The following is a 21,314-nucleotide window of genomic DNA, read 5'->3' on the forward strand; positions in this document are numbered from 1 at the left end:
GAAAAAAAGACAAAAAAAAAAAAAAAAAAGCAAAATGTTTTTTTCCGCTTAGGAATAAAATGTACTTAAAAATAACTTATTTCTCAAATTCCTTTGTTTTAATATGTAAATATTTATGGGCAAAACAAAGCTAACTCAATCAGCTACTTTTAATGCAGTCTTGAGTTGTGTCCTGCTGTCCTAGAGCTCTAGTCTGAAGGCCATCCCCTGCCCCATACCAGGAGGTGGCGTTTTCAGTGGCCACAGTGACTTGTTGCCTGCACTGGCATTTACTGATCAAGGGTCTGATGTCCTGCTAAACAACATCAGGTGGAAGACTGTCCTACCCCAGATGCTCATAGCCAACAGCCAGCTTGTGTGCTCTGTATAGTCACCTGAGTTTTGTGATTGGTAACATTCTTGTATTACCACTGAGTGGACTTGGATAAGTCTGACATTTAAAATTTTATGCTCTTCCCTCTCCTCCACTTTGTAAACCTGGAAATAACCTCATTCAGAGAGTTTCCAGTTGGTAAAAGAAACTTGGTCAAACATTTACTAGCTACATGCAGCAAGGCTGTTTTATAAACTAAAAGGTGATTGTTACTGTTCATTTTGGAAACCCAGTCTTCCAAATTTCAGGTAATTTCTGTTATGCTTTTTAAATATTAGCCATTAAATTCAGATCCTGGAGATTTCTCCAGCTTTTTCCTGAATGTTTTCCTTCTGTATTTAATGTTACTTGTAATACTGTAATCTTTAAATCTCTTAATGCTTTTACCTTAAATATTACCACTACCTTCATATAAAATGTTTTTTTTAGTTCAGAATTATACTCTTTCTCCCTCTTATAAGGCAGAATATCATTATAATAAATTATAATTTTTCTTTTTATCTATTAGATATATGCTTAAAGGAGGTAACGTCAATGGCCGACAGTCTGTATAATATTCGGCTTCTGAGAGAATTCTCCAATGAATATCTTAATAAGTGTTTTTATCTCACCTTGGAAGATATGCTGTATGCTCCCTTAGTGTTAAAGGTAATAATGAATTATTAAACACACCCTTTTAAAACTGTGTATTAATAAGCTAGTTATTGTGTCCTTGTTTTTTGTTTTTGTTTTTTCTTTCAGCCGAATGTTATGGTTTTTATTGCTGAGCTCTTTTGGTGGTTTGAAAATGTCAAACCAGATTTTGTTCAGCCAAGGGATGTTCAGGAGCTGAAAGATGGTGAGTGACAAACTTTCCATGCATTGATAGTGATTTCTTTGAGAGATTCCAAATACAGTATTCAGAAAGTGTCCTTTCTGAATAACCAATTGGTTCCTCCTTTTTTGTATAACAGTGGTTTTTATAGTTAAATAGTTTCTTTTGGAAAAGCAGAGACCTGTGTCATAACATTCGTTTGTCGTATTGATCCTTTCCATCGTGGTCCACATCAGTTACTGGAAGAGAGCTTTCAGACTGTGCGGCCCTGGGCCCGCCTTCCCCTGCAGACTCAGAATCCAAGGGACAGGCCTGAGTAATTTGGAGAAAAGCTTCCAGGCGATGCTGGTTGGGAAGTATAACTATTCCATGGTGGCTGTTCTCATGCTCCAGATTTATTACTTTTTCCCCTTAAAGTAAGGGAGAAAAAAATCTGTTTACCACAGAGTAAAATAATCTGCCAGCATTGACAATCAGGGAGGCTTTAAGAAGATAACGTAGGAGAATGTCTTCATGACCATGGGTTAGGAAATGATATTCTTATAAAGAATACAAAAATATCAGCCACAAAGGAAGAGATTGATAATTCAGCTGCATTAAAATTAAGACTGGGAGAGTGCAGTGCTGATGACACCAAGGTCAAGGGTTTGAATCCCTGTACCTGCTCGCTGCCACTCCCCACAAAATAAATAAAATAAAATTAAGACTTTCTCCCCCTCCGAAAGATACTTGCAGCATATACAACAGATAAATAACTAGTATCCAGAATATATAAAGAGGTTATTCATATCAGTTAGAAAAGAAAAAAGAAAAATCAATAGAAAAATGAGCAAAAACCTGAATAGGTACTTCATGAAAGTGGGACTCCAGAAGCCCAGTAAACTTAGGAAAAGATGCTCAGCCTCAGTATTCAGGGGCAAATTAGAATAAGTGATGCACATATATACACCCACCAGCTTAGCAAAGCAACTGGTCAGTCTCAGGTGTTAAGGAAGGTGACGGGCAGTGGGACTCTCATCACTGCTGGTGAGAGTGTACAGTGGAGTGACCTTGGTGGGAAGTGTTTGGTGTTACCCCGTGTTGTGGTTTGCCTACTCTGTGGCCTAGCACACCCGAACCTATTGTGTGTGCCCCAGGGAGCGTTGGCACTTGTGCCTCAGGGGACAGGGAAGAAATGTGCAGAGCATCTGTGCTTGTAGCAAGTAGCTGAAAGGAAGCTCCCAAATGTGCACCTACAGTCAGGAGGATAGATTGTGGTGTCTTACAGTGGCATGCTATACAACACTGGAAGTGTATGAGCTACAGCTACAGGGAAAAATCTTGTAGTAGTGAAGACACAAAATAACATGTACAGGATGAATTTATTCATATAAAGCTGAAAAGCATGCCGAACTCTACGGTGTTAAGGTCTACATATGTTTTTTGTGATTTCTATGTATATATTGTGTTTTACAATAAGGAGATAGACAAAAAGTTCAGAAGACTGCCAGTTTACCTTGCATTTAAATGTTCTCAGACAGATCACCTCAGCTCCTCACAGATGGCCTTGAACTGATTTTTCATCCCCAGACTTAACTTTCCTTCCTAGCTCTTCTTCCATGGACACCTATTCCATCTTCTAGCCAGAAATACTGTAGTCACTATCAACCCCCTTTCCTTCATTTTAGTTCAGGTTAGCTCTAGTCGGGGCTATTGCTAACGACTGTTTTTACAGTCATTTGCAGTCTGCCTGCTTTTGTGATAGAATATGCTTTCATTGTTATACACCTTCATTAATGCCGTGGCCTCCTCGCAGCTCTGTCTACTCTGGCCTCTCCTTTCTACCCTTGTCATGATTCTCCCTAGCTCTAGAACCTGTGAGACCTCCCATTGCTTAAGAGGTGGTTCGGCCTGTTGTACCCAGTGGAAAAGGTCTCTTCCAATAGGCCCATCACAAATCCCGGCTGGTGTGCTCTCCTTTTGCGGGGCTCTTGGAGGTCGTGCTACAGACGTCCAGCTGGGGTTCTCGCCGGGTCCTCTGACTCGCTCTGTTACGTGGATTCACGCAGCAGGTGCTGGGTGTGAGGTGCTGCGGTGGGCTGGCTGCATGTGCAAATGTGTAACGCAGCTTGGTTGACGTAGCTGTGAAGCGGTGTTGTGTGCCGTGAGGGCGGATGGCCAGGAGGTAGTGGGCCTGCGAGGAGGGCTGACCTCCCAAGGACAAGCGTTCTCTTTTCAGGCAAAGTGGACAGAGAGACTGGGAGGCTGCAGGACTGGGGGAGGGAACGGCACCTGCAAATCTGTCAAAGCCTGAGGTGTCTTAATGGCGGCCCCTCTTCTGTCCTGCTGGTCCTTGGGAATGAGGAGTTGGGAGTGCCAGGGAGCAGCTGCAGCTTACAGTTGCCTGTGGATGTGACGCGGCCAGCAGGCCTCATGGTCCTGGGCCTGCTTTGTACCTCCCTTGCTCGGAGGCGTGTCTCTGGTCTGCTATGGTTTATGTGGGAGCCTGTGCCCTGGATCATACTGTCAGCCATCCGATACCGGTCCAGCTGAAGCCCTGCTGCCGGGAAAGGCAAACACTCACACACAGAATGTGTGTCTGCTCTTGTCCAGGTGAATCACTGGCCTTCCAGGCTGGAAGGGGCCCAATGTAGTCAGCTTGCCAGCAGGGAGTTTGTTGGTCTCCTCAAGGACTGGTGCCATGTTAGGGGCTCAGCATTGGTCCTTGCAGCAGCATTGGCAGGTGGGAGTTGTGCCTTTTGTCACCGTCCCTGCCTCTGGCCCCGTGTGTGCTCATTGTCCTTGTGTGGGAGTGGCTGAGAGCAGAGTCTGTCTGCATTCTGGATCAATCCATCTGTTAACCAAGCTTGGGCTTTTTCCTTTTTCATCTCTGGTCATCAGGGATCCCTGTGCAGCTGTAGAGAGCAGCTGAGTGGGCTGCTCGTTGCCATGTGGCAGCTGGCATGGGGGTGGGGGGGCTTTAGGTCCTGCAGGGGCACGTCATAGCCTTTAAAAATTCTTTTAAATTAAAATTGTTTATGTTTAAGGTGTTCCATGTGATGTTTTAATTTCCATAGTGAACTGATAACGCAGTGGAGCTAATTAACATTGTCTGTTCCTGTGGGTACCTTTGTGTTTCTGTGTGTGTGTGTGTGTGTTCAGAGTATTCAAGGTACACTCAGCAAATATCAAGTCTATGATATGTTGTTAACTATAGTCTCCATGCCGTTTCTCAGATCCCAAGAGCTTACTCATCTTGTAACTGACCCTTTGTACCCATGACCAACATCTCCGTTTCCCCCACCCTCCAGCCCCTGGCAGCTACCATTCTGCTCTCTGCTTCTATGAGTTCTGCTTTCTTAGATTCCACATATAAAGTGTGATCAAGCAGTATTTTTCTTTCTGTATCTGGCTTATTTCACTTAGCATAATGTCTTTCAGGTTCATCTATGTTGTTGAGAATGATACGGTTTTCTTTTTCTTTTTCTTTTCTAAGGCTGGATAATATTCCATGATGTGTATATCACAATTCCTTTATCCAGCTGTCCATCAGTGGACACTTAGGTTGCTTCCATATCTTGGCTATTATGAATAATGCTGCAGTGAACATGGGAGTGCAGGTATCTCTTGGAGATACTGATTTCATTTCCTTTGGGTTTGTACTAGAAGAGTTATAGAAGGGTTATATGGTAATTCTATTTTTAACTTTTTGAGAAACCTCTGTGCTGTTTTCCATAACAGCTATATTAATTTATATCCCCACCAACAGTGTGTAATGGTTCCCTTTTCTCCACATCCTTGCCAACACTTGTTATCTCTTGTCTCTTTTATAATAGCTATCCTGGCAGGTGTGAAGTGGTATCTCATTGTGGTTTTGATGTGCATTTCCCTGCTAATTAGTGATGTTGAGCAACTTTTCATGTGCCTATTGACCATCTGTATGTCTTCTTTGGAAGAAGGTCTGTTTAAGACCATTGCTCATTTTTCAGTCAGGTTGTTTGCTCTTTTGCTGTTGAGTTGCATGAGTTTCTCATACATACACGGTTCACAAGTGTTCTCTCCCAATCCATGGGCTGCCTTTTCATTTTGTTGATCATTCCTTTGCTGTGCAACAGCTTTTTAGTTTGATGTAGTCTCACCTGCTTATTTTTGCTTCTGTTACCTGAGCTTTTGGTGTGGTAATCAAAAAATCATTGCCAAGACCAATGTCAAGGAGCTTGTTCCTTATGTTTTCTCCAAAGAGTTTAATGGTTCCAGGTCTTACGTTTAAGTCTTCAATCCATTTTGAGTTGATTTTTGTATATAGTGTGAGATACAGGTTCAGTTTCATTCTTCCGCATGTGGATATCCAGTTTTCTCAGCACTGCTGAAGAGACTGTCCTTTCCCCAGTGTGTTCTTGGTGCCTTTGTCAAAGATTAGTTGACTATATATGTGTGAGGTTTTTCCTGGGCTCCCTATTCTGATTCATTGGTCTGTGTGTCTTATTTTAATGTCAGTACCATGCTGTTTTAATTACTATAGCTTTGTAGTATAATCTCAAATCGGGAAGTGTGATGCCTTCAGCTTTGTTCTTCTTTCTCAAGATTGCTTTGGCTATTTGGGGTCTTTTGTGTTTCCATACCAAATTTTAGGATTCTTTTTTTTCTATTTGTGTGAGAAATGACATTAGAATTTTGATAGAGATTTACAGTGATAGAGATTTGATAGAGATTTGTAGATTGCTTTGGATAGTATGATCATTTTAACAATATTAATCCATCCACTCTGTGAGCATGGGATGTGTTTCTATTTTCTTGTGTCCTCTTCAATTTCTTTCATAAATGTTCTGTCTTTTTCAATGTTATAGATATTTCACATCCTTGGTTAAATTCATTCTTAAATATTTTGTTCTTTTTGGTGCAATCATAAATGGTATGGTTTTCTTGATTTCTTTTTCATATAGTTGACTGTTAATGTATAGAAATGCTGCTTATTTTTATATATTGATTTTATATTCTGCAACCTTTCTGAATTTATTAATTCTAATATATTTTTTAAATGGAGTCTTTGGGTTTACTATGTATAGGACCATACATCTGCAGAGATAATTTTACTTCTTCCTTTCCAATTTGGATGCCTTTTTTTTTTTTTTTTCTTTTTCTTACCTAATTGTCCTAATTGACCAGAACTTCCAGTACTATGTTGAGTAAAAGTGGTGAGAGTGGGCATCTTTGCCTTGTACCAGATCTTAGAGGAAAAGCTTACAGTTTTTTACCAGTGATTATGATGTTAGCAGCGGTCTTTTTATAAATGGCCCTTATTGTTTTGAGGTAAGTTCCTTCTGTACCTATTTTATGTAGAGTTTTAAAAATCATGTGTGGATGTAGAACTTTATCGAGTACTTTTTCTGCATACTTTTGAGAAGATCATGTGGTTTTTATCTTTTATTCTGTTGATGTCATATTCCACAGTGATTTGCATGTGTTGAACCAGGGATGAGTCTCACATGATCATTGTGCAGAATCTTTTTGATGTACTGTTGAATTCGGTTTGCTAGTATTTTATTGAGGATTTTTGCATTTATGTTCATCAGAAATATTGGATGGTTTTCTTTTTTTGTTGTGTCTTTTTCTTGCTTTGGTATCAGTGTGATGCTGCCTTCATAAAGTAAGTTTGGAAGTGTCCCCTCTTTTATTTTTTGGAGGAGTTTAAGAAGGATTGTTATTAATTCTTCAAATGTTTGTTAGAATTCACCCACAAAGCTAGCTGTTCCGAAGCTTTTCTTTATTGGGAAAATTTTGATTACTACTTCAGTCTCCTTATTTGTTATTGGTTTGTGTAGGCTTTCTATTTCTTCTTCATTCAGTCTTGGTAGGTTGCATAGTTGCATGTTTCCAGGAATTTACCCATTTCTTCTGAGTTATCCAATTTGTTGGCATATAAGTGTTCGTAATAGTTCCTATGATCACTTTTATTTCTGAGGCATCTGAAATGTACACCTCTAATTTTACTTATTTAAGTCTTCTCTCTTTTGTCCTTAGTTAAGTCTAGCTAAAGGTTTGTTAATTTTATCTCTTCAAAAAACTAGCTTAGTTTCTTTGATTTTTTTTCTATTGTTTTTCTATTCCCTGTTTAATCTATTTCTGCTCTTATTTTTATTATTTTCTTCCTTTGCTAACTTTGACCTTAGTTTGTTCTTTCTTTTTTGGTTCCTTGAGGTGTGAAGTTAGTTTGCTGATTTGAGGTCTCTCTTCTTTGTTAATGTAGGTGCTTATCACTATAAACCTCCCTCTCAGTAATTACTGCTTTTGCTGTATCCCAGAAATGTTGGTATGTTGTGTTTTCATTTTTGTTCATCTTGAGATTTTTTTAAAATTCCCTTTTGATTTCCGTTTTGACTCTGTGGTTGTTTAAGAGTGTGTTCTTTAGTTTCCACATATTTGTGAATTTTCCTGTTTTCTTGCTATTACTGTTCTCTAGTTTTGTTCCATTGTGGTTAGAAAACATACTCGGTGCATTTTTCTCTTGGTCCTGGTGGTCTCAGGAGGCAGTACACTTAATCTCTGCCAGGAGTCCCTCAGGGAGCAGTGCCACACAAAGCCCTGCCAAGAGAGTGCAGCAAGGTGAGTTGCTCAAGGCATACCTTGAGCTAGGGGCTGCTGCCTGGGGAGGTGGTCAACCAGAGACCAGACACAAAGTTCTGGGGCTTAGTGCATGCACTAAGCAACTTTACTGGGTAAAGGCATGTCTTATATATGTTTTAGCCAGCTGTAAACCCCTCCCATACCTCCCTGTCTCCTACGTAACTCAAGAGGAAGTCTGTGGTTTGTGGTTAAGCTTTTCAAATTTTTGCTGACCCAGTCTCTTTTTGCATTTCTGCTGACAGTCTAAATCCTGGAGAGCAAGAGTGCCTCCATCTTTAACAGGTGTTCTCCTTCATTTTCCTCCAACTTGGTATGATTTTAATCTTCTTAAATTTTAGACCTGCTTTGTGGCCTAACACATGACCTATCTTGGAGAATGGTCCATGTGTACATAAGAAGAATGTTGTTTTAGTCCATTTTGTGTTGCTATAACAGAATACCCAAGACTGGGTGATTTATAAAGAAGAGAGGTTTATTTGGCTTACGATTCTGGGACAGCTGCATCTGGCATCGGCCTCAGACTGCTTCTACTCATGGCGGAAAGTGGCGGGCAGATGGCGGGTACAAGCAGATCACATCGTGAGAGGAAGCAAGAGAGAGAGAGGAGGTGCCAGGGTCCTTTAAACAATCAGGTCTCACGGGAACTAATAGAGCGAGAACTCACTACCCCTCCTCCCCCAGGGAGAGCATTAATTTGTTCATGAGGGATCCGCCCCCATGACTCAATCAGTTTCCAACACTGCCACATTGGAGATCAAATTCCCACGAGTTTTGGAGGGGACAACACATCCAAACTCCATCACTGTCTATTTCTCCTTTCAGATCTGTCAATATTGCTTTATATAATTAGGTCTGATGTTGGATGCATATATTTTTACAATTGTTGTACCTTCCTATTTGAATTGACCCTTTTATCATTACATAATGACCTTCTTTGTCTCTAGAGAGTTTTTGACCTAAAGTCTATTTTTTGTCTGGTGTAAGTATAGCCATTCTTGCTTTCTTTTGGTTTCCATTTGAAAAACATGGAATATGTTTTTCCATCTCTTCACTTTCAGTATTACATGTGTCCTTCAGTCTACAGTGAGTTTCTTTATAGACAGTGTTAGTTGGGTTTTGGTTTTTAATCCATTCATCCACTCTGTATCTTTTGATTGGTGTTTGTTTACATTTGAAGTAATTATTGATAGAGAACTATTTGCCTATTGCTATTTTGTTAACTGTTTTCTGTTTGTGTTATTTTGTTCCTCTTTTTCTCTTGTTGTCTTCATTTGTGTTTTCTTGTTTTTTGTATTGATATTCTTTGTTTTCTTTCTCTTTTTCTTTTATGGAACTTCTATATAGGTATTTTCTTTGTGTTTATTGGGGCTTACATAAGATATCTTGTAGCAGTCTGTTTTAAACTGATAGCAACTTACCTTCACTTGCATGCAAGAACAATCAGCTTTTACATTCCCCCCCTTCATATTATGTACTATCGATGTCACAATTTACAACTATTTATATTATGTAGTCATTAACATAATATACTTATAATAATTATTTTTCATTCTTTTGTCTTCTAACTTTTATAATTGGATTAAAAGCAATTTACCCACCGCTGTTATAGTAATACAGTATTCTGTTTTTGTATATATATTTGCTTTTACCAATGGGTTTCATACTTTCTACATCTTTGTGTTGCTGTTTAGTGTCCTCCTGTTTCAAGTTTCAACTTGAAGAATTCCCTTTAGCATTTTTTGTAAGGCAGGTCTAGTGGTGATGAATTCCCTCAGCTTTTGTTTGTCTGAGAAAGTCCTATCTCCCCTTCATTTTTGAAGGATGGCTTTGCTGGGTATAGTATTCTTGGTTGACTTTTTCTTTTTCTTTCAGCACTTTCAGGCCCTTCTTCTGGCCCTCAGGTTTCTGTTGAGAAATCCACTGATAGTCCAATGGGGGTTCCCTTGTATGGGATGAGTCACTTTTCTCTTGCTGCTTTCAAAATTCTCTTTGTGTTTGACTTTTGACAATTTGATTATAAGTGTCTTTGGGGGGGCATATGTCATCTTGAGAGAGGGTTCTCTGCATTGTCCCAAAGCACAGGGCAGCTGGCTCTTAACAGAGAGGGGTGCCCTCTTCTGCAGGCTCAGAGAGTTCCAGGGAATCTGAGAATTTGAAGGCCCAGAAGTCCATATCCCGTGTGTCATAGTCTCGTTCCTTCCCATCCAGGGCCTGACCTTGGTATAGCAGCCTTCATAGGTTGGGGGTTTTGCCTCCTAGGGAGCCATTCAGTCCTGGGCCTGGCTTCTGTCTGCAGTAGAGTGTAGCTTCGTACCCTCAGCTTTCATTCCTAGCTTTTGGTTTCCGGTTGCAGTCTCACAACCTTCCTTATCTTTTTCTTGGAGCTTTGGTGGAGCTTGGTGCAGCATTCACCCCATTGTCCCCATGTCAGCTAGTATGTTCCCTCCCATGGGTCCCCACTGGTGGGTCCTCATTGCCATCTGGGCAGGGAGGGTACCCAGCTCCAAAGCCCGTCTCTCACCTTGAGCTGCTCCTGACACCACCAGCTGCAGGTGAGTTCTCTGGGAAGCAGCCTTGGGAACAGTCACTGGTCAGGGCTGGGCCTCTGGGAGGGAGGTGGACAAGCAGGTGTGGGCTGGTGCGGGTGAAGCTGCATGCTAGGCCGAGCACCTCAACTGGCCCCACAGGGGCTGGGGCTGAAGGGACCTGCCAAAGCGACCGCTTACACACTGGGCCCCAAGTGGGGCCTTTCTGACCTGCCTTCGCTCCTCATGAGCTGAGCCAAGCCAGGTGGCCTTTGCAGCTGCAGCAGCACATCTTCCTTGAGGAGGATGGGGCAGCGTGGCATCATATCCAACACCAAGTGGGATGGTAGGTGGAGCATGGGTTTGGAGCAGCCCCGGTGGAGGAGTTGCAGGGCAGGTGCTGGATGCTGCTTATAAGATAGGACCCAGCAGCTGGCTATGTTCTTTGTCAGTTCTTTTGTTCTGATCTGTGTCGAATCCTCTAAGTTTGGTATTTATTTTGGTATAATATTTGTAGTGCTTGTTATTACAGAGTACATTTGTTAAACCTGAAACCATTTTTTTCCCTGAGAAGTTTGGTTTCAAGTAAAAGTTATTTGAGTGCCTATATAAGCTGCAGGGTTTTTTCTCTATGCTTGTTAGTATTGCAACTGTAATATGAGTATTTCTGTAAAATTGCTATTTCTGCAGCTAAAACAGTGTTACACCAAAAAAGCAGTCGCCCTCCTGTACCTATCTCCAATGCAACCAAACGCAGTTTCATGGGCAGCCCTGCTGCAGTGAGCCCAGCCGACCTGCAGCCACCCGCCCAGCTGCCGGCTGAAGGCTGTCACAGGTACTACCTACACCCCGAAGAATCTGAATATCTGTAAGTCTGTCTTTCTCCTTTCAGAATTAATTCACCATTGTGTTTCCCTTTTTGTGTTAGTTTGAAATTCTAATTGAAGTTATTTTTTTTTTTAATAGATAATGCATAAAGTACAAAAGAGTAGCTTACAAAAGGTGGGATTGTCCTCCTACCCTGCCCCTCTGCCCACTCAGTCCCCTCCCCAGAAATTCACCATTGTGTTTCCCTTTTTGTGTTAGTTTGAAATTCTAATTGAAGTTATTTTTTTTTAATAGATAATGCAAAAAGTACAAAAGAGTAGCTTACAAAAGGTGGGATTGTCCTCCTACCCTGCCCCTCTGCCCACTCAGTCCCCTCCCCAGAAGCCAGGAACGATGCTAGCCTCTTATGTCCGCTAGCTTGAAATTCCGTAAAGGTTATGCATCCGCTTCTAACATTGTTTATGGAAAAGATATTTCTCTGTTATCTTTTCTGTAATATATTTTACTGTTTTAAAAATGATCTAAAGATTAGAAAAATTGAGTAGTTTAAATCTGCTTCGTATCATAGTCTGATGGAATATAAACAAGGAAGTGTTCTGCATTTCAAGTGAGTTCTTCACTCTTTGTGATTGATCATAAAGAGTATCAATTTGCTTCATTAACTTCAGTGAACAGTTAACTTGGTTTTCGTGAAAAAGTAAATAGACCTATTTAATGGCTGATATAAAAATAGTTGTTTAAAAAGTGTTTTTTTGAAAATGAATTTTTATCATTAAGACCTAATTTGGATAACCATATCCAGGGTGGGTTGACCGCTCCCAAAATTTAGGGAGAGGATGAAGGGATCTTCACTTGGAGTCAGTGTGACCTTCGTGCATAGGAGCCAAAGGGCCGGTGGCTTGTTCCAGCCCAGAGCAAGTCAGTGTCCCCAGGGACCTGCATGGGCAGAAGATACTTTTAAAATGGAAAGCCATTTTTAAAATGTGGAGATTGAATTGGGATTTAAGATTCAAACAGTATTCAAAAGTAATTGGAAATAATCCACATAAGTGAGTGGTTCAGTGAGACAGTGTGGCATAAACCAAACTCTGTGTTTCAGGTTGTTTGGCCAGAGATAAGAGGGGAGGGAGGAGTCGCTGAGGCTCTGGGTCTTGGGCGTGAGAAGCAGTGCAGGCAGTGCTTGTTGCTGAGGCGCTGGCCTTTTGGAGGGGGCATAGGCCTGAGGGTGGGGGGAGCTGAGTGAGGGAGGGGTTTGGACACATTCTGTATGCAGGAGCTTTAAGACCCAGCGCTCAAAGCAGAGGGGAAAGCTGTGCCTCTGAGCCCTGTGGGCACAGGTAGCCACTGAGCAGGGCGAGACCCTTGAGGCCAGTGCTGCACGTGTGGGTGCCCAGTGTGGACACTCAGCCTCCTTTCTCCTCTTTGCTTCTCCATCGTTAGATCCAAAATACGCAATGTGTATGTGTACACAGGAAGTTGAGTTTTGAACAAAATTGGTGTTGTGTACATTCTGTTCCTGATTTTTTCACCTGACAATATGTGGTGAAGATTCTCCCATTTGTTGAAAATTCTTCTGCTGCAAATCACCTTTCCGCCAGCGTGTAGGCTGGAGGTTTATGGCTTTTGCCCATGTACAGAGCCATGCACTGTTATGCCCCCACCCTCCTGCCTGGCTTCTCTGGGCTCCTGCATCCTTGACTGTCTCTCCCCCATGGTGCTTTCACTCACTGGCTTTCTTTCATTCTGACTCTGTGGTATTTTTCTCTTTGGGCTCTGGGTGACCTCTCCCTGTCTCTGCCTCTTTAGGCCCAGGCTGCCTGGCTTCTCTGGGCTCCTGCATCCTTGACTGTCTCTCCCCCATGGTGCTTTCACTCATTGGCTTTCTTTCATTCTGACTCTGTGGTATTTTTCTCTTTGGGCTCTGGGTGACCTCTCCCTGTCTCTGCCTCTTTAGGCCCAGACATGGTAGCTACAACCCAGGGTGTTGAGCTGTCCCCTGCAGTTCCCTCCACCCTACCCTCACCTTTGTGAGTTGTCCCTTTGCCAAATTCTCCCCAAAATGAAACAGCCAGAATCACTGCCATGCAGCGTGGGCATGTTTTCTGGGGTGGGGTGGAGCACTGGTGCCAGCAGGGTGGCAGGTGCTGCCCGGTATTTGTTCCATGTGTATCAACGTGTTAAAACAGCACCCAGCTTTGTGCGTGTGAGCAGCACCTTCTCTGCACACTCTTCATCAGGACCGAGTGTCTTCACACCTGTGCACTCTTTGTGCCTCTGGTCATTCTGTTTCTTAAGCCATGATCCAAGAAGAAGAAAAGGCGTGAATAACTCAAGAGCTTTTCACAGATGTTGCCATATCGGTCTCTAACAATTTACGTTTTTACACTCTTACCAGCTGTGTGGGAGCGTTCCTGCTGCTTTATGGTGGGTTCATGTTCAAATTCTCATCACCATGTCAGAGTTGTGGTTTAATACAGTGGGGTTTATCCTCGCGATTACTATTATGGTCTCCTTTGCGTTTGAAGTTCTCTGGTTTTTTGTGAACCAGTAGTATGCATTTTTGAAAATCATATTTTCAAATGATCACTTTTCCTGTTTCTCCTTTTGCTTATCTCAACAGATAATCCTAATTGCTTACTGGAATTTTGCTGTTAAAATTTTAAACTGGTTGTATTACAAATCAGAAACAGAAGTCACTCACTATGTCCTCTAATGCAGTTTTTAGATATTTATACCAAATATATGATGTTCTTGTACTGTTTTGGTTCATTTTTATAGTAATTAATTTTTCTCAACGAATCTGTGAGTTTCTCACACATTGGTGTGGATTTATGATGGTCTTTGTAGTTTCTTTTGCATTTGCTTTTCAACTTCAAGTGTGATAAACTGTTTACTCTTGAATTTTTTGTCCATCTAGTGGGAAAGGAACTTCTGCTTTTAGCCCGTCCCATCCTCTGTTGCCCCTGAGACAGAAACAGCAAAAAATGGCATCGGGAGAGGACATGCTTGGTGAGACGTCATTTTCCTCTCATCATCCCTTTCTTTAGTTTCTGCTCCCTGTGGTTTAGTAAGATAATGCTTCTGAGAATTCAGTAATCTATTCTGATGTCAGTTAAGAAGACTGTAGTGGAATAAATTTCAATGTGCATTGATTTACCTTAGAATTTATAGTCTTGTAGTGAAAATATCACCGAAGTCAAATTATACGTAGTATACACAAAATTGCTTCATTGTACCTGAACAAGGATGTATGTATATTGAGGTTCACTTGTAGTCAGGTTACCTTACTTCATGTTTGGACTGATTACTGTTGAGTCACACATTGCTTATCCTTGGAATTACTGAGAACTGTACTGTTGATTGTCTGTTCTCCTTGAGCAGCTTTGGTATACGGAATTATGATTCATTTTCTGGAGAAATGGTTATTGTGCTGAAAGAATTTCAAATGGTGTAAAGTTGGTTACTTAACACTGAGCACATTTATTACTTCCTCTGCTGCAGATCAGCGACATCGATCTCATTCTTTAACCCGTGTCGATGGTCAGCCACGAGGTGCAGCCCTAGCATGGCCAGAAAAGAAAACCAGGTGATCACTCCCTACATGTCAAAGATGCTTCTAGCAGCATTCTCAAGAAATGGTCCAGGGATGCCTCAGGAGCACCGAGACCCTTTTAGGGAGTTAATGAGGTCAAAATTATTTTCATAACAACGCTAAGATGTTAAATGCCTTTTCCCACCCTCATTCTCTTGTGAGCGTACCGTGGAATTTTCCAGAGGCTGTGTGATGTTTGGTATTGCAACAGGTAGAATCAAATATGAGGGTCTGGCCAGATATCAGAGGTTACGAATGTGTAAAGTGATGCCGCTCTTTACAGTATATGCTTTTGTGTTTTAGGAAATATAGTCATTTTCATGTGGTGGACTTATTACTGTGATTTTAAATCCATGTTTTAAAAATGTATGAGCTTTAACTTCTAGTATGATAAGGAGAGATTAATATTGATAAATATAATGAATAAAAGCTCTTTGGGGTCCTCAGTAATTTTTAAGGGTGTAAAGGGATCCTGGGACCAAAATGTTTGAGAGTCACTAAATTAAAATTACCTCTGATTTTCTTTTCCTCTGGGTGAGGGTTTGTTTAAGTCTCCGAATGTGAGCTTCATGTTCTCTTTTCATTGGTATTCTGGTCCCTCAGTCTGTGTTGAGTGTGGTATACCCAGTGGGTTTCTATCCCTGTGTTTCAGGCCTGTGTCCCAACCGACGCCCTTTGCGCTCCATCATGCTGTGAGTTGCGACATGGATCCCAGCTCTGGTGACACTGTCAGCTTGGCCCGCTCCATTAGCAAGGACAGCTTGGCATCCAACATCGTGAACCTAACCCCGCAGAACCAGCCACACCCTGCAGTCATAAAGACCAATGGGAAGAGCCTTCTGAACAATGTCAGTATTGAGGACGAGGAGGAAGAACTTGTGGCCATAATTAGAACAGAGATGGCTCCCCACCGTGGGGACCCGGACGTCCCAAGGGCCTCGCCTCGGGCCTTAGGCCTGATGGCAGGTGCCAGGTCTCCACAGAGGCAGGTGGACGTCTTAGAAAGCAAGCCTGACAGCTTTTTCTTGGAGCCCTTGATGCCGGCAGTGCTTAAGCCAGCAAAAGAGAAGCAGATTATTACTAAGGAAGATGAACTCGGAGAAGGGAGACCTAGGAGCATCACATCCAAGAGGTCCAGCGAGGGCCACCCACCCTTGGTACGAAAGAAAGTGACCAGCAGTCACAGTGGTCGTGACTTGAATAGGACTTTCACCCCTATTCCTTGCTCAGAATTTCCTACAAGCGTCGACCCCTTGCAGGCAGGGCTGCAGGCAGCAGAGGCTGTAGGAGAAGCTCATGGTGGGCCTCTGGCCATTGGTGGATTCGATCCGCTATCTCAGGGGCAGTCTGCTGATGGCTTCTTCCTTCACGTGGGCAGGGCCGATGAAGACTCAGAGGGAGGGTTATATGTTAGTTGCTCAAAAAGCCCCAACTGCCACGATTCAGAGCCATGGACTGTCCTGAGGCAGGATTCTGACTCTGACATTGTGGACGTAGAGGAGGCTGGGCATGACTTTCTTGGCGAGGACCGTCCAGTGGTCATCACTGCATGCATTGGTGAAGAAGAATCAGCCAAACTGCAGGAGGACATGAAGGTGAAGGAGCATGAGGACAAGGATGATGCCAGTGGCCGCTCCAGCCCGTGTCTGAGCACAGCCTCTCAGATCAGCAGTGTCTCCATGGCGAGCGGAAGTGTGAAGATGACCAGTTTCGCAGAAAGGAAGCTCCAGAGACTCAACAGCTGCGAGACCAAGTCCAGCAGCAGCAGCTCCCAGAAGACCACGCCAGATGCGTCAGAGAGCGGCCCAGCGCCTCTGACGACGTGGAGACAAAAGAGAGAGCAGAGCCCGGGCAGGCCTGGCAGAGACCCCGCCAGCCTGCTGGCATCCGAGCTGGTGCAGCTGCACATGCAGCTGGAGGAGAAGCGCAGAGCCATCGAGGCCCAGAAAAAGAAGATGGAGGCGCTGTCGGCACGGCAGCGCCTGACACTGGGCAAGGCCGCGTTTCTGCATGTGGTGAAGAAGGGCAAGGCTGGCACCGTTGCTCAGCCACTTAAACCAGAGCACTTTGCACGGGGGTGTTCTCAGCACGATGGAGAGGGCTTTGAGGATGGGGCTTCTAAAGCTGAGGAGCTGCTCATGAGGGGAGAGCAGGAAGGTCTACTCAATGAATCTCCAGGTGTGGACAGAGAAGGCCTGGCTTTTGTTCAGCAGCATAAACCAAAAGACCCTGCTGCTGTACATGATATGGAGAAAAATAAGGTGATTTCTGCTGTTCTCCTGGAAGATAACATTGGTGAGGTTGTAGATATGAATGAATGTGACCTTTCCATTGAGAAACTTAATGAAACCATTAGCACACTGCAGCAGGCTATCTTAAAGATCTCTCAGCAGCAAGAACAACTTCTTATGAAATCTCCTACAGTACAAACTCCATGTTCTAAAAATAACACACAGGACCAAAAAGTGAAAGCATCAATCCACTTTGTCGAGCCGCTCTCTCCAACCGGAGTGTCTGGTCACCGCAAACCCCCTCGTCTTGGTCAGGGTCGGAATTCTCGCTCAGGAAGACCAGCTGAGCTGAAGGTCCCAAAAGACAGGCAGCAGGGCTCTTCTCGAAGTAAAACCCCAACACCCAGTATAGAGACTCTCCCGCATTTGAGGTCCTTCCCCCCGAGTAACCACGCTCGGACGCCCTCCAGCCCAGGCGTGGAGAATGCTGCAGACCCTGGCAGTGACCCTCATGAAAGGTGTCTCTTCGACAGTTACAGGCTCCATGATGAAAGCAACCAGCGGACGTTCATTCTGTCTTCTTCCAAAGATGCAAACATCATATCAGAACAAATGAGCTTCCAAGAAGCTCTGGATACCAGTGGGAGAGAGGCAGGGCTGAGCTCCGCGGATACCCCAGGAAAAGAGAATGTCCATGTGGAAGAACGGCTCCGGAGCAAGGCCAGCCTCACTGAAGTGGACCTTGCAGACCTGAAGGCCTCCGAAGAGGATGGAGAGATGGCGAGCCTCGATGGCTCGACGGATCTTACCAGTGAAGGGGACCAGAAGCCTGGGGTTGGCTTCTTCTTCAAGGTAAAGGAATTGGCAGCACTTGTTTGAGGTGGGGTCTCTCACTCCATCTCCATTGCGAGGGCATTACAAAGGGCTGGAGGTCAGAGCAGGGAGGTAACGGGCGTGGCTGTGGAGGCCATGGGAGTCTCTCACCAGGACTCAGCTCTGCCAAGCGCAGCTGCCACAGTACGTATGCATGGGAATGAGCCTGGCTGTGTGCTGGTGAAGCACTTTCTTGTGGTCTCTGTAATTTGAATTTCATGTCATTTTCATGTATCCCAAAATATTTTTCTTTTGATGGTTTTTCAACCATTTAAAAATGTAGAAAATGTTGATAGCTTAAAGGCCCTACAAACACTGGTGGTGGCAGATGGCTGTGGCCCGTGTGCTGAGGTTGCTGACACTGGCACAGAGCCTGGACAGGTACAGAAACTCGAACAAACATTTTTGCTCCTCTCTATCTGTGCTATTCTTACAATCTTCTTCGTAGAAATGAAGAGAAACATGAACTGTGAGGACTTCTTTCATTTTAATAGCATCTGCTTTTCTTTCTAGCTGTTATGAAAGTGGACGGTGTAACACAGAACCACCACATTTATCTTATCAACAGATGCTTGCTTTATTTGGTGTTTGTACTTTTAAAATGTAAACAAATTAATAATCAACTTTAGTATCGGCTCATATTTTGGAAATAAGTGTGTGGTTTTTAAGGCAAACTGAATTCTGTGTGAGACAATTGGAAGTTTGGCCGACAATGAATGTCTTCTGAGTGGCATTTTTTTTGCATTTGTACTTTAGAGTCTACAAAGAAATGTCTGTTCATCAGTTTAAAAAAGACTAAAAATATCTTTGGTCTGTGCATGAAAATCTTCTAAGCGAATATTAAACTCTGCTGCTCGGGGAAACAAGTCCTGTATTGGCTTGTGCAGGGTGTTTCCCGTGATGGCACATGGGGTGTCTGTGTTGCAGGATGAACAGAAAGCAGAAGATGAACTCGCCAAGAAGCGGGCGGCCTTCCTCCTGAAGCAGCAGCGCAAGGCCGAGGAGGCGCGCATGCGGAAGCAGCAGCTGGAGGCCGAAGTTGAGCTCAAGCGGGATGAAGCCCGGTAGCCGGTTCTCCCGTGTGGCCCCCAGTCAGCCCTCATGTCCACTGTCCTCCCCATCATGCATGGTCCACAGGAGTGTGCATCGAGGGGTCTTGTGTCCCCATCACTTCGTTTAAGCACTTTGCAAGATGGTCTCATGTTCATACGAGCCCCATGGGCTATATGCGCTGCGTCCTGTTGGCAGCACTCAGGTGCTGCTGTGCAGTTTGGGAAGCGGGTTGCCTGTGGTCACAGCGCTCTTCAGCAAGGCTGAGTGTTATAACATGGGTGGATCGACTCCAGGGCCTGCTCCTCTCCTGTAGAAACTGGTCTACCCTCAGTCCCAGTGACCATCAGAGGGAATCCAAGGAAAGTGCCGGGTCGAGTGCTGGGCGAGTTGTGTGTTGGCTGTTGGAGGTGGCGTGTGGTAGATTTATTCTACAGAAGGGTCCCTTTTAACTCAGGATTATTTTGGACGTGTTTTTCTCTCAGGATGAAGCCCGGCGCAAAGCTGAAGAAGATCGGGTACGGAAAGAGGAGGAGAAGGCACGGCGAGAGCTCATCAAGCAGGAGTACTTGAGAAGGAAGCAGCAGCAGATGTTAGAAGAGCAAGGCCTCGGCAAGCCTAAATCCAAGCCCAAGAAGCCACGGCCAAAGTCAGTCCACCGAGAAGAGTCGTGTGGCGACTCAGCAACCAAGTGCTCCTCCACCCGTAAGCAGCCTCACCACGTGGCTCCTCATGTGTCGTCCCTCACACGTGCAAAGTTCTTGTCGCTTTAGAGGGCGGGCTCCCATCCTTCGTCACTTTTGGGTGTTCTCAAGAGCTGTGTGAGGTGGGAAGGGTGGGGATGATTGTCCCCATCTGAGAGATGAGAAAGTTGAGACCACTGCTCAGGCTCTGGGATGCTGGGATGCTTCCGGATGCAGAGAGGCTTCCCTGGGCCGGGGGATGACGGGGTGATGCAGCTGCAGATATCCGATGGCCAGGAGGCTGGGCTGCTGCCTGCTCCTCTCTCTTGCATCCTAGGGCAGGGCATCCATGTGGTTAGGGAACACATACGTGTCTGCTGGAATTTTTCATGGACCATCTGTTTCTTGTCTCTGGCAGCTGATAACTTGAGCCAGACTCAGTCTGGCTCCAGCCTGTCCTTGGCCTCGGCAGCAACGACAGAGCCTGAGAGCATTCACTCGGGAGGCACACCTTCTCAGCGGTAAGAGGGCCTGAGATGACTGCCAGTTGTGGGCCGGGTGATATTCAGAAGGGGAGAATGGAACTTCCAGATTCAAAACTGTTAGATGCTTTTGTGACCTTAATTTTGATATGCTATCACATTTACAGAACAGTTGCAGTAATTTCTCAAGGAATGCCTAAGTGCCCTCACTGAGTTTACCAGTTGGGTAAATTTCAGGACATTTGCCTCATCACCCTCTCTCCCCATGTACCTCCTGTCCTGTGCATACATGTGCGGTGTTTACTCATCTGAGTCAGGTGAAGAAGTGCAGCCCTGTATCCATAAATGCTTGCATGTATATTTCCCAGAACAAGGACTACAGTTATCAAACCAGCACTTGATCTGACCTGCAGTCCATGCTCAGGGGCCACCAGTTGTCCCAATAGCATCCCTGACAACTGAGTGTTTTTTCCTCAGTCCAGGATCCAGGTTGGCACCACACATCACATTGAAATGCTACGTCTCTTTGGTCTCCCTCAGCCCGGAGCTGTTGCTTAGCCTTTCTTTGTCTTTTCTGCCCTTGATGTGTGTGATAAGTTGTTTTGTAGTTATTTTGTAGGCTGCCTGCCAGTTTGGGCTTCCCCATGGTTAGACTGAGGCTGTGCACGTTTGCCTAGAGCAGCGCAGAAGTGAGTTGTTTTCTTCCTAAGCAGGTGCCAAAACTGGTCATGTCTACTTGGATTGTTTAAGGTGGCATTTGCTATGTTTTTCCAGTGATTATTAAAATTTTTCCTTTGCGATTAAAAAGTAATTTTTGAGGAGGTGCTGGGACCCATCAGGACATCACTTAACTTTTGCTCGAGGGCTTCAGTGACCTCTGCTGATCTCCTTGTTCCTGCTTCCTCTGCTGGAGTTGGTGGCTGCCTGCAGCAGCGAGGACTCTCTCTCCACCTGTGTGGCCCTCTATTTATGTATGTGTGTGTGTGCGTTGCCATGGCTCTGCTGACTGTGGGTCGTATTTTCCTGTCTATGTGTCTTGTGGCTTATCATTCTCTCCTGGGCAGTGTGGAAGATACTTCTAAGGAACTGTGGATTCTTTTTTTTTTTTTTTTTTTAATTTTATTTTGTCGATATACAATGTGGTTGATTATTGTGGCCCATTACCAAAACCTCCCTCCCTCCTCCTTCTCCTCCCTCCCACCCAACAATGTCCTTTCTGTTTGCTTGTCATATCAACTTCAAGGAACTGTAGTTGTTATG

At 44.1% G+C, this 21,314-nt stretch overlaps 1 protein-coding gene across 1 annotated transcript in view; it reads left to right on the forward strand.

Annotated features, from left to right (window-relative positions):
• LOC103607303 (calmodulin-regulated spectrin-associated protein 1-like) overlaps nucleotides 1-20,130 on the forward strand; it is a gene marked incomplete at its 3' end in the record, with an annotated part of 66,527 nt that extends 46,397 nt beyond the window's left edge. Inside the window, 9 exon segments of the mRNA XM_008591820.1 lie at nucleotides 882-1,021; nucleotides 1,115-1,211; nucleotides 11,006-11,183; nucleotides 14,061-14,152; nucleotides 14,645-14,729; nucleotides 15,388-17,818; nucleotides 18,767-18,892; nucleotides 19,375-19,594; nucleotides 19,991-20,130. Coding sequence (XP_008590042.1) covers nucleotides 882-1,021; nucleotides 1,115-1,211; nucleotides 11,006-11,183; nucleotides 14,061-14,152; nucleotides 14,645-14,729; nucleotides 15,388-17,818; nucleotides 18,767-18,892; nucleotides 19,375-19,594; nucleotides 19,991-20,130 — 3,509 coding nt within the window.
• Between the last annotated feature and the right edge of the window lie 1,184 nt (nucleotides 20,131-21,314).

The sequence above is a fragment of the Galeopterus variegatus genome, unplaced genomic scaffold (genome assembly GCF_000696425.1).
Source record: "Galeopterus variegatus unplaced genomic scaffold, G_variegatus-3.0.2 Scaffold7320, whole genome shotgun sequence".
Lineage (NCBI taxonomy): Eukaryota > Metazoa > Chordata > Mammalia > Dermoptera > Cynocephalidae > Galeopterus > Galeopterus variegatus.